At 39.4% G+C, this 12,944-nt stretch overlaps 1 protein-coding gene across 2 annotated transcripts in view; it reads left to right on the top strand.

Annotated features, from left to right (window-relative positions):
- The window catches only part of LOC123507749 (protein FAM50A-like), a 12,213-nt gene extending 415 nt beyond the window's left edge, over positions 1–11,798 (top strand). Inside the window, exons 2-8 of one of the 2 annotated variants that reach the window (XM_045260920.1) lie at positions 4,162–4,368; positions 5,013–5,177; positions 5,525–5,758; positions 6,692–6,794; positions 8,155–8,309; positions 8,826–8,922; positions 9,996–11,798. In XM_045260920.1, coding sequence (XP_045116855.1) covers positions 4,189–4,368; positions 5,013–5,177; positions 5,525–5,758; positions 6,692–6,794; positions 8,155–8,309; positions 8,826–8,922; positions 9,996–10,123 — 1,062 coding nt within the window. In that variant the 5' untranslated portion in view covers positions 4,162–4,188 and the 3' untranslated portion in view covers positions 10,124–11,798. Of the gene's footprint in view, positions 1–4,158; positions 4,369–5,012; positions 5,178–5,524; positions 5,759–6,691; positions 6,795–8,154; positions 8,310–8,825; positions 8,923–9,995 lie in introns of both variants that reach the window. The other variant, XM_045260919.1, reaches the window with a different exon arrangement.
- The last annotated feature ends 1,146 nt before the right edge of the window (positions 11,799–12,944 follow it).

Genomic DNA, 12,944 nt, shown 5'->3' with positions numbered 1-12,944 from the left:
CTACTCACTGCTAGGTGAACAGGAGCTACACGTGAAAGGTGACACACCCAAATATATCCACCCGGCCGGGGAATCGAACCTGGCTTGTGAAGCCAGCGCTCTAACCACTAAGCTACCGGACGTGTGTGTGTGTGTGTGTTTACCTAGTTGTTGTTTACGGGAGGAGGAGTTCAAACTCGTGCTGTCCCGTCTCTATATCTACTCTTATCTAACTTTTCCTTAAATCCGTGAATTATTTTTGCTTCAACCACTTCTTTCTCCAGCCCATTCCAGATCCTCACAATTCTTTGTAGAAAACTGTATTTCTTTATGTCCTTTGTACACACACTCATCTTCACTTTTCTCCCATGCTTCCTCCCACTTCTCATATCCCTCACCACCAGATCATCACGGTCCAACTTCTCAATGCCAGACAGAATCCTATACATAGTGAAAAGGTCTCTTCTCTCCCTTTTTTTTTTTCCAGTGTTGGCAGACTCAATTTTTCCAGTCTCTCCTCATAAGACAGATTCACCAAGGTTTGGGGCAGTTTCGTCGCAGCCCTCTGCACGCGTTCCAGCTTCCTCTTATCCCTTTCCATTCCTGGAGACCAAAGTACTGCTGCATACTCCAACCTGAGTCTAATCATTGTAACAATCAGCTTCTTGATCATCTCTTCATCCATATAACAGAATGCAGTTCTTATGTTCCTTACTAAATTGTGTGTGTGTGTGTGTGTGTGTGTGTGTTTTACGTAGGGAAGAGGGCCAGCCAAGGGCAAAAAAAAAGAAAGCCAAAGAAGGCCCACTTGAGTGCTGGCTCTCTAAAATGTGTAAAAAGTGCCAAAACCATCAGCAAAAATTAGGGGAGCAAATGCCTCGATACCTCCCTCATAAAAGAAGACAAGTTGTAGGAATTTGGAAATACAGATGCAAGGAGGGAGTTCTAGATTGAGAGTACTGGTTAACTCTTGCATTAGAGAGTTGGACAGAATTGGGATGAGAGGAAGAAGAAAGCCCTATGCAGCGAGGCCGCAGGAGAAGGGGAGGCATGCAGTTAGCAAGATCAGTAGAACAGTTACCATGAAAATAGCGATAAAAGATAGAAAGGAATGAAACATTTTGGCAGTGAGAAAGAGGCTGAAGACAGTTAGTGAAAGGAGGGAAGTTGATGAGACAAAGAGCTTTCGATTCCACCCTATCAAGCAAAACTGTGTGACTGGAACCCCCCCAAACATGCGAAGAGTACTCCATACAGGGACGGATAAGGCCCTTATTCAGAGTAAGCAGTTGGAGGGGCAAGAAAAACTGGCAGAGATGCCTCAGAACACTTAACTTCATAGAAGCTGTTTTAGCAAGAGATGAGATGTGAAGTTTCCAGTTAAGATTATGAGCAAAGGACAGACCGAGGATATTCATTGTGGAAGAGGCAGACAGTTGAGTGTCATTGAAGAAGAGGAGTTAGTTGTCTGGAAGGTTGTGTCAAGTTGATAGATGGAGGAATTGAGTTTTTGAGGCATTGAAAACTACTAGATTTTTTCTGCCCCAATCAGAAATCTTAGAAAGATCGGAAGTCAGGCGTTCCGTGGCGTCCTTGCGTGATCTGTTGACTTCCTGAAGGATTGGTTGTCTCTGAAAGAACGTGGAAAGATGTAGGGTGGTATCATCAGCATAGGAGTGGAGTGTGTGTGTGTGTGTGTATTTTGGTTCATTTGATGTGGTGCTTTTCATTATTGCCCTGTGGTAGATTTGACTTAATGCTTGACTATTGTTATGCTGATAATTTAATTTGTGTTGATTTAACACGATTCACACCAATTTCAGGCTCATGTTACTTCTGTTTCTCCCTGCCCCTCGACCCACAGGCAGGGAGGATGGGAAGACACATTAATTTCTAACAGAAGTATGAAACACAAATCCACTGAAAAAGAGTAAAATATTCAAGGAAACTTTAAACCTAACCAAGTCTTTATTAATCTAATGGAACAGCTAACTGAACCTTGCACTATATGTATGTTTTGTTTTAGTTTTCATTATTGTTGGCGTCGTTGAGGTCAGTTTGCAGTTTCACCGACCATGGAATCTAGCATGTGGCTTGCCATGATTTTCCCGTGAGAAATATAATGAATTGATTGATGATATGTATAATTTCCATCACAAATTAATATTTTTCCAGTTATGACTTTTTTTTAACTTGAACTAATGCCCACCTGTCATTTCCAGCAATTTTGGGGTATCTCTGGGAAATCAAGGTTTTTGGCTTGGGGAGCAATAAATTAAGTAATGTTTGCTACAATAGAGATTGGAAATCAACAAAATCACATAATAAATCTCTGGAAATACTTTGATGGAAGCAGCGGCGACAGTGGCTGGTTGTGGTGGCAACAGAGATTGTTGCCTTGTTGTTGAGTAGTGTTGCCAGTGATTCACTACGTTTCTGGCTGTATCCACCACATTTAGTGAAAACCCCAAAGGCTAACTAACCAAACCCAATATTATAACCTAGCTCAGGGGAGCACAGCCCCTCAGATTCCTGCAAGGGTTACTAAACAAATCTTAAAATTAAAACCTTCTAGCCATGGGGATTGTGGCCCCCAGAGCTCCCAAAGAGTTAGGTACTAACCAAATGCAACATTATTTCCTCCTAGAAAACCTTTTAATGCTTTTTGGAGACTATAATTTCTCCCAACCAACAATTTTTTAATGTTCATTTGATCCAGGTTACAATGTTGGGTTTGGATAGCAAGCTTTGGAGGTGTCCATGGGAGCACAGCTGTTCCAGCTAGTAGGTCTGATTAGTAACAAGCATTACATTGAGGTTATAATTTTGAGTTTGGTCATTAACCCTTGGAGAGGATCTGGATGTAATGTCAGAGCACAGCCTTTGCATTGGACTCAAATCTATAGATAGCGAATTGTTGGCAGCACTCATCACAGCAGCTGCTGCCACATCAAAGTATTTCAAGAGTTATTTTTGGTGTGATTTTGTTGATTTCCAGTGTCTTTTGTAACACAAATTGCTCAATTTAATGTTCCTCCAGCCAAAAACTCGGATTTCTCACAGGTCTGCTAAGATTGTTGGGAAGAAGTGGGCATATATTAGAATTGAAGAAATAGTCATAACTTGAAAAATATTCACTGTCAATCAATTCACTGCATTCTGCATCAAGAAAACATCAGCCACATCACAGACTTTATGGTTGAGTGAAACTATAACGTGAATGTCATTGGCTGTTAAGGGAAGTCTGGCCAGCAGAATCTGTAATTTTTCAAAAATTTCAATAAGCACACATTATTGTTGTAGGACAGCCCAATTATACCACATGTCTCTGTGGGAGCACAGCCCACACAGAGCTCAGCCATCATGTAAATGATATTTCAAATTTGCCTTTTCATAAGCACAGCATGAGAGGTGATTGCATTTGATTTGATACCAAATAACAAATTAAATATGACTGGAGCATCCAGTCTTTGTGTTGAAGAAGATTGGTAGGCAGCAACAGTGTTGAATGAACAGATGTCATGGTCTGCCATGAAAGCTCTTCTGTGTGGGCCAAATGTAATTGATAAGTTCTACATTTAAAAATATTAGCTGTCAACAGAGAATCTATAGAAGAAATTTTGCATTACAGAATTGTCAGTTATCATTAAAAATAGTCAAAAAGAAAAATGACATAAGCAACTGTGTATGAACTCCAGTAACCAGTACCTTAGGGTGTGTGTGTGTGTGTGTGTGTGTGTGTGTGTGTGTGTGTGTGTGTGTGTGTGTGTGTGTGTGTGTTTGTAATTCATCTCAATCGCCAGTCTTCCCCATTACGGAGTGAGCTCAAAGCCCATAGACCGATCTTCGGGTAGGACTAAGACCACAACACACTCCACACACCAGGAAAGCGAGGCCACAACCCCTCAAGTTACATCCTGCACCTATTCACTACTAGGTGAACAGGGGCCACACATAAAGAGGCTTGCCCATTTGCCTCGCCACTTCCCGGGACTCGAACCCAATCCTCTCGATTGTGAGTCGAGCATGCTAACCAGGATGATATGTATAATTTCCATCACAAATTAATATTTTTCCAGTTATGGCTTTTTTTTGTGTGTGTGTGTGTGAGTATGTGTGTTCTTGGCCTGTGTCCCTTTTTACAAAGAAATAAGTATTTAGAATAAATGTAAATTTCAGAAGCAGGAAGACGCAAGGTACAGCAGCAGGATGGCGCAGTACAAAGGTGCCGCCAGCGAGGCTGGCCGTGCCATGCAGATCAAGAAGAGAAGGGAGAGGGAGCAGGAGGAAATGGAGCAAAAGAAGAGGAAACTGGAAGAGACTCTGAAGATCAACAAAATTGAGAATAAATTTGCAGTTCATTATGATGCAGTGGAGCAGCAGCTGAAGGTTAGTAATGTGTCACTTTTGTACTGACACATGATGCAGAATTTGGATCTTATAATTTTTTTTTTTTTTTTTTTTTTTTGCACAAATTGGTGTAACATGACTTGGAATGGATTTAATTGAGTTTGTACCAGCTGCCATCTATTCCGTGCATGAATATAAATATTAAAGGGAATTTTTCTTGTTTTCTTGCGCATTTTTCTTATTATAGCTTTATGTTTAAAGTTTGGATTAAGAAAGAAAGGATCAATTGTATCTAAATAGATTTTAGTCAGAGTATTGCAATTCAAGTGTTAGAATCCCATAATAATCATTTATGTATATATATATATATATATATATATATATATATATATATATATATATATATATATATATATATATATATATATTTTTTTTTTTTTTTTTATGCATATATATATATATATATATATATATATATATATATATATATATATATATATATATATATATATATATATATATATATATATATATATATATATATATATATATATATATTTTTTTTATGCAATTTCTATTTACACAATGTCTGAAGTCTCTACAGATTATGTAAAGTGGGAGACACTTGCATATAGAACTGAGAAAGGTGCCAATAAGCATCGTTATCTTTGTGTGTCCTCCAGAGTTCCACCATTGGTCTGGTAACACTGAATGAGATGAAGGCAAAGCAGGAGGATGTTGTGAAGGAGAGAGAAAAGGAACTAGCTCGCAAGATAAGAGAACAAGAGAAGCTGTTGAAGAAGGAGATTGAAGCCAAGCAAGCCAAGAAGAAGGAGCAGAGAGAAAAGGTGTGTTGGAGAGAGTGTGGATAACCTAACTAGTGAAGAAAATAGCATGTAGTAATAAGACAGAGAGAAAAGGTGTGTTGGAGGGAGTGTGAAGAAAATGGCATGTAGTAATAAGACAGTCATAGTTTATCCAGTGCATTCTAAGTCTTTGCTATCAATTGTTTGTCTAATAAGGTAGTTACCCTGATTTTTTTTTCATTGGTTATTCCTTGTACCAACTTATCACTCGACCCTTCAAATAAACCTCTCAATGCTCCAAAGGGGATATAACAAATATAAGCAAGGTTTATTTTTAACACACTTAGCTTCAGATAGAACAAATTTTTATTATTTTTATACAACCACAGATTGCAAAGCTCAGTTTCTGCCCAGACGATGATGAGGAAGAAGAGGAGGAAGAGGAGGGAAGCGAGACGGAGAAAAACGACAAAGCAGAGGAAAGTGACGCATCCACTAGTGAGGGGGAGGCTGACAAGGGATCCAAGTCCAAGATGATCAAGAACCCTGATGTGGACACCAGCTTTCTGCCAGACCGAGACAGAGAGGATGCCGAGAACAGACTGAGGGAGGAGCTGAGGCAGGTGAGGGAACATGTAATTGGAGTGCCTGTGAGTGAAAGGAGTGAGAGAGGAATGAAAGGCTCAAGACTTAAACATGAACAGAAATAAATGAAGTACAGAATGCTCAAGTGTCTGATAGAAAATGAAAGAATTAAAGGAGTAGAATAAGGATGGATATACAGGTTGAACCCCGATTTAACGGCAAGCTCGGGGATTTGCCGTTGCCGTTAAATCGATTTTGCCGTTAAAGCCGATAAATACTAAAAATATAAGAAAATAATAGAAAATAAAAAGTTAGGTTAGGAGAAAACGAAAATTAATGTTCTTTCTGTGCAATAGTCAATGACAAATGCTTTTTCTTTTCACTTGGACCACTTTTTCCAAAGTCTGCAGGCCTTTTCGAAGCCATTTTGCTAAAATATATCACCGAACTAACAAAGACTAGGACGAAAGTAAACGAATACGTCTTCTCTCTATGCTGTCTAGGCGGAAATAACGCTTGTGGCGGAAACTGCACGTGGGTTGGGCGGCACACCAGCGCCGGTACATCGGTGCGGCGGAATCGGTACTAAGCGATGCCGGTAAATGCCAAAATGCCGTTAAAGACAACACTATGTTCCCACCGGAAATTTTTGCCGTTAAACACGGGATTCCGGTAAATCGCGTGCCGTTAAAGCGGGGTTCAACCTGTAGATAAAATTAAGTGCTTGAAAAATTGAATAGGAAGTAGAGAGATATGAGAATGTAAGGAGGGAACACTGGAGTTGAGATAAATGAATGAATGAAGGGATGCAAGAAGAGGAATACATGGATAGCAAAGCAGGTGAAGGATGGAACACTATGTATGAGACTAGAAACATAAACAAATTGAGACATGAAATATATATGATCTTGAATATTGATAGAGATTGTGTGGTGGAGTAATGATAACGTTGATGGTGCTATTGGTGGCAGGAATGGGTTGCCAAACAGGAGGCCATGAAGAATGAGGAGATTGAGATCACCTTCAGTTACTGGGATGGCTCTGGTCACCGACGCTCTGTGAGAATGAAGAAAGGTGAGGAGAAGCTGGTGTGTTGCTTACTTTGTGTTGTTCTTGGTGCTATGTTGTGGTTATTCATCTCTGCTTCATCCTGTACAGGCAATCCCCGTTTAACGAAGGGGTTACGTTCCTAAAAAACACTTCGTTAAGCGAAACTTCGTTAAGCGAACCAATTATAACAAGTTTAACCCCTGATTTGAACTTCCACTGAGAGTAAGCAAAGCGAGAGTGCATCATAGTACGGTGAAAGGTTTAATGAAAGTAAAAATTATGAAGTTTAACATTTAGGCAGTTAAATTTAATTTAAGTCATTAGTTATAATGTACACTAATGTATGTATGTACGTAGCTTTATAATATTGATGATCTTAAATTTACGAAGGGAGGGAGAGTGAAATGGGAAAGACACTAATCGGCAACCTGTGGAATGTAAACAAAGGGCGCATCATTGTATCACATACAAAACTTATGTACCACATTTCCACAAGGCTTTCCATTTTATCCATTGTAGAGTCATGAGTTCAGGTGGTTGTTTTAGCTTGCAAGGAAGATACGGTCTCACCAGCCTTCTTAATAGTCTGCTGACATGAAAATAGTAGAGACAGTAGATGGAGTCAAGATGGTGGCTAGCAATGCTATAGTTTTCTCGCCTCTCTTGTGTCTGTGAATAATATCCAGCTTCACTTCGAGAGTAAGAGACTTCCTGGTCTTCTTAGGAATGCTAGGCCACATTGCAAGGAGTTTTGGTGGTAAGTTGAGCGAGTGAAGACGAGCTGCTGCTGACGCTGTTATGGGAGTGAGTGGTGCGTGTTGTCCACGAGAGATCTTGATCTTGATCTTGATGCTACAGGTGTCCCAGGATTTCTCCTGAGGCAGGCCTTAGTATTTGCGGCTGCTAGTGTATTCTAAAGCTTGTCGACTTGCGTGATACGGCGGGGCTTTCAAACTTGGAAAAAATTTCCTGGATAAAACTCCGTTAAAGTGAGTTTGGTATTCGTTAAATGAGCAGATGATAGTAAAATGAAATCTTCGTTGTAGCAAAATTTCGTTGTGTGAACCTTCGTTAAAGGGGGTTGCCTGTATCTTATTTTGTCTTCATTTTCTGATATATACCTCTTTTCATCTCACTCATAACTCATTTTTTCATCTCCAACTTACATCTTCATCTCCCCCTCCACTTTGTATCATCTTATTGCATATATCATCACCTTACTTCATCTCACCTCTATCTAATGCACTTCAACTCACACCTCACTGTATCGTATTGTTTTAATTACCACCTCACTCACCTCAATTTCACCTGACTAACACTTTGTTTTTCACCCTACCCACTTCACCTTTGCCTCACTCACACTCACATCCCTCCCATTCTGCAGGCAACAGTGTGTACCAGTTTCTGCAGCGTGGCCTGGAGATTCTGCGCAAGGAGTTCAATGAGCTGCGATCCGTCTCAGCCGACCACCTTATGTACATCAAGGAGGACCTCATCATTCCCCATCACTACACCTTCTATGACTTCATTGTCAACAAGGTGTGGAAAGGGAAAACTGTGGGCTTGTTAATGAGGCACAATGTTGATTTTCTATTATTGTTATTTTGTTTGATATTTTTATTTTCCATCACTTGCTTTGATGCCTTATCTCTCCTTATACATTCTGTGACTTTATAATGCAATAATTCAGAACAGGAAAGAAGGAAAAAAATGGTATAATTAGACACCTGAACTCAGCTCTTTTTAACCAGCATAATTTTGTAAGAGGGAAAAAATTATGCTTTACTATTGTAATTATGATTGAAATGAACACTTCTTGATCAGCATCATTTTGTGGGAGGAGAAAATTGACACAGTTGAAATCATCATCACCCAATCATCATATTAGTATGCAAACTAAATAAAGTGTTTAGGCAGGGAATTTGCAACAAGAAAATGCTTTGTTATGTTCACTAGTTAATGTGAAATTAACAGATATTCTAACAAACACCAAGGTGAGGAATTGTAGTAAGAAAGTGCTATATTGTGGCAGTGAGCAAAACTGTTTCCCTCCAGGCTCGAGGCAAGAGCGGTCCGCTGTTCCACTTTGACGTCCATGATGACATCAGGCTGGTGAGCGATGCGTCGGTGGAGAAGGAGGAGTCCCATGCTGGTGAGGAGCAGTAATATTTCTTCTTCATATGACCTTTTTCCTACTGTGTATAAGGATCAGTTGCTTGAGTTAACATTTTCCATCTGTTTTTATTCACTGCGTCCAAATTTATTCTGTCTTCTTTTAAGAGGGAGGTATGAAGACATTTGCTTCCTAATTTTGGCTAATGCATTTCTATATTCTAGAGAACCAGCACCCAAGTGGGCCCTTTTTTTTTTTTTTTTTTTTTTTTTTTTCCTAGCCCTCTCTTCTACATAAAAAAAAAAAAAAAAAAATTGTTCATGCCAGACTTCAACATGTCTTTCCATCTTATTCTTTATCTACCCATTATCTCCCAATAACTGGTATCAGCATTGCCATCTTCACCGGTTCTTTACACTCCTCTCATTCTTCTTTTATGTTCACTTTCTCTTTTTTCCAACAAGGAGCAGTAATATTTCCATTGCATATGAACAATTATTCCCAGTGCTCTGAAGGTAATAAAAGGAAGACCATAGTGCTGAAAGAGTTAATATAGTATATCATGGTCATTATCTTCTGCTGTTGTTTTACTACATTATCTTTCATTGTAACTTTAATTGCTAAACTTTTCTCTCTCTCTCTCTCTCTCTCTCTCTCTCTCTCTCTCTCTCTCTCTCTCTCTCTCTCTCTCTCTCTCTCTCTCTCTCTCTCTCTCTCTCTCTCTCTCTCTCTCTCTCTCTCTCTCTCTCTCTCTTTTTTACGCAGCCTCTGAGACACTTGTTTCTTTATGCCATATTACATCTCTTTATCCTGGGAAAGAGAAATATAAATATTTGTATCCAAGAGGAGAAAAAATTTACTTATTCCCTTTTCTATTGCATATGAGCAATTATTTCCATTGCTCAGGTTATAAAAGAGGAATACCATGCCAGTGAACATAACATAAAATAAATGAAGCTGCAAGAAGCTACCAGGCCTACAAGTGTCAATCCCTTGATGAAAAACCTCTGCCTATTTACACCTGTCAACTCTGTCCATGAATTTGTCTAATCTTTAAAGCTCTCTGATGACAGCACTAACAATCGATGTACAGTTGCCCCTTTCTCCTTCAGGCAAGGTGGTGATGCGCACTTGGTATGAGAGGAACAAGCACATCTTCCCTGCCAGCCGGTGGGAGCCATATGACCCTCAGAAGAACTACGAGAAGTACACCATCAAGGACAAGAACAAGAAGAAGTAGGAAACTTCATCATCAGATGTGTCTGCGTTTGCTCACAAGTACAAAGACATACTGTGTGTCCTACTGCCAGCCTCTACAGCAGTCATTGTTCTGAACACCCCAGAGAGAGAGTGTGTGTGATTGTGTATATGGTGTGTGTGTGTGTGTGTGTGTGTGTGTGTGTGTGTGTGTGTGTGTGTGTGTGTGTGTGTGTGTGTGTGTGTGTGTGTGTGTGTGTTTGAACTAAAAGATACATGCATCCTATCATTTAGAAGATGCTGTAGATAGTTTTGAACACCCCAGGGAGAGAGTGAGAAGTGTGTGTGTCTGTGTGTGTGTGTATTTACTTGCCTCATCATGTAGAAGACGCCATAGAAGGGTCAGTTACATTACCATTAGAGCATTAGCGTCGTGGATTGTGTGTCTGCAGCTCCTTGTGTGCAGAGGCCTGGAAAGGGCTTGGGTCTTAGGTGTGGCTTTTGTCCACTGCTGTAGGTGAGTCTTGTTTGGCTTATGCAGGTGATAGAACAGCTCTAGGAACATTTGGATATTATTAAGTCCCTTGTTCAGGCTTATTGACATGGTGAGACTTACACAGGGCACTCTCAGGAGCAGCAGCATGTGAGGGTGCTAATGGAGCTGCTAGGGCTGGTGTGATGGACTGTGGGTGATCCTTATTTTGTTATTTGAAATTCACTGCCAGCAAGGGTGAGTATATGACACACTCACTCTGACTGCTCTTATATGTGCCAGGTTTGGGGTGTAAGGAATTCCAAATGTGGCACCATGGCAGTGTGGTGGTGTGGTGTTCCAGTTAGTAGTCAAGCAAATAAAGGTTGTCAACTTGTGGTGGCTTGCACCTTCACTCTGACAGTAAAGCCACATACACAGCCAGTGTGCTGGCTGTCACTGATGAATGTTGTGTGTGTAGGTGGCTCACCATGTAAAGGCATTTTTAGAAACAGGTTAGTGCTAACCCTGGCACATTAAGGCCTGTGAGGAAATTGACATTCAGACATTCAGATAAGAGAGAGTTTCAAAGTTCCCCCCAGTTCTTAGCAATTGCAGTTTTGTATAAGTAACTGCATTTCCCTGACATTGTTATTCAGTAAAGTAAATAGGTAAAAATGCTTACAGTAATTAAAGAAATATAATACTATCATTTTAAGTTCGGGAATTATATCTTTTGATTCATGAGATAAAGAGTGTAGTACATGTCTCCTAGAAAAAAAAAATGATGATTTTGTTTCCGGCATTGTACATTTGTTCGTACAAAGTGAGAAACATGATGGTTGTATTACTGTTTTATGGAGAGTATGTCCTTCCCAGCAGTGTTGTACTTACTTGTAGTGATGTTGCTTTTTGACACCTCACTGGCCTTGTGTCAGCCTGAAGGAGAGCGTGCCTGGGAACTGTGACAGCAGGGCAAGTCTTCACTGCCTCATTCTAGCATTACTTTTGTACATAGGTTATGTATGGTCTGTGTGACTGGACTGAGTAGCACTTTTATAATCTGTTGGAAGGTTAAGTTTGACAGCAAGCCACTGCCAGCACACCTGAACGGTGAGGGACACAGTGGTCAGACCTGGCAGGTGTGTGGGTGGCTGGTTTATCAATATTTTTACTGTGCCCAGACTTCTTTTTATTATGTAAGTATATTCATATATTTAATTTAAATACCATATAGTTTTTTTTACTCTGCTTTTCATTGAGATCCCTATACACAACAGATGCACACATGCTGGCCCTGAAGATGCTGAGGTAAGTGTTGCAGGAGAGAACAGTGAGTTGTAAGGAATATAAAACATGAGCATTTGCTGGGAAAACTTATGTTTTTATTAAATAAGCCAGAAGGGAGAAAGATAATCTGGTGTATCCACCTGCACAAATGATAAATATAGAACTTTGGAACCTTGCAGTTTATCTTGTAAGTGAGAGATGAAGGTAGTACTTCTTAGAAAACATCTGCAAAACAGGAAGCTGGTACTGATTGTGCAGAAAGGTGCAGAGAATTCCATTGTTGTTTATCGTATTTCCTTTTGTTTTTCTGTAAAACAACAACAATACTTGGTGTACGATAAATGCTTTTGTATGTTTACTAATGCTTTTGTTTTTTTATTCCTTGTTATTTATGCATGTTTTTTGTATTTATTCATTTATGAAATAATGTATTGTTGCTTTTGAAATAACACAAAAATAGTTGATTGGCTAATGTTGGCACATATTTGCTGTAACTGTAATTGATTTTTCTTGTTATCTAGACCTACACTTAATTTCTATTATGAATATTCTTAGTATTCAATTTGTTATTCATATTTTAACTATCTTTTTGTGTGTACATGTTCTCCTTGTTTCTTGTGTAATCTTCCTTGCTTCTGCATGGATGTTTTTTTATCCTTTTAGTATTCACAATGCATGTATTCAGGTTTATCCAGTTGTATTTCTTTGATATATTTTGCTTGTTTCTTTCTTTTCTTATATTTTTACCTTTTACTTCATGTGCTGTACAAATTATTCATATTTACTTATAATCTGTTTCTTGATTTTTTTTTTTTTTTTTTTTTTTTTTTTTTATGTCTTTCTTTAGTGCATTGTCAGGCCTTGCTGTGGGGAGTATGTGACCACCTGTTCTGTTCTCAACCTCCATAGGTATAGCAGGGTTATCCATGAGAGTGCTCCTTTTCACCAGGGACTGTGGGGCCAAACAGTGTGAGTGTCTATTTGGTGTAGACTTGCCCACACTAGATTGCTGGCCTGGTTTATGGCACATTGAACAGATGAATCACACATTAATTAGATTCAGTTAGCATTTTCCTGATCAAGGAATGCATAACCTGAGCTG

Source organism: Portunus trituberculatus, chromosome 23, assembly GCF_017591435.1.
Source record: "Portunus trituberculatus isolate SZX2019 chromosome 23, ASM1759143v1, whole genome shotgun sequence".
NCBI lineage: Eukaryota > Metazoa > Arthropoda > Malacostraca > Decapoda > Portunidae > Portunus > Portunus trituberculatus.
Note: the sequence above shows the minus strand (reverse complement) of the source record. Positions and strands in the feature narration are given on the sequence as shown.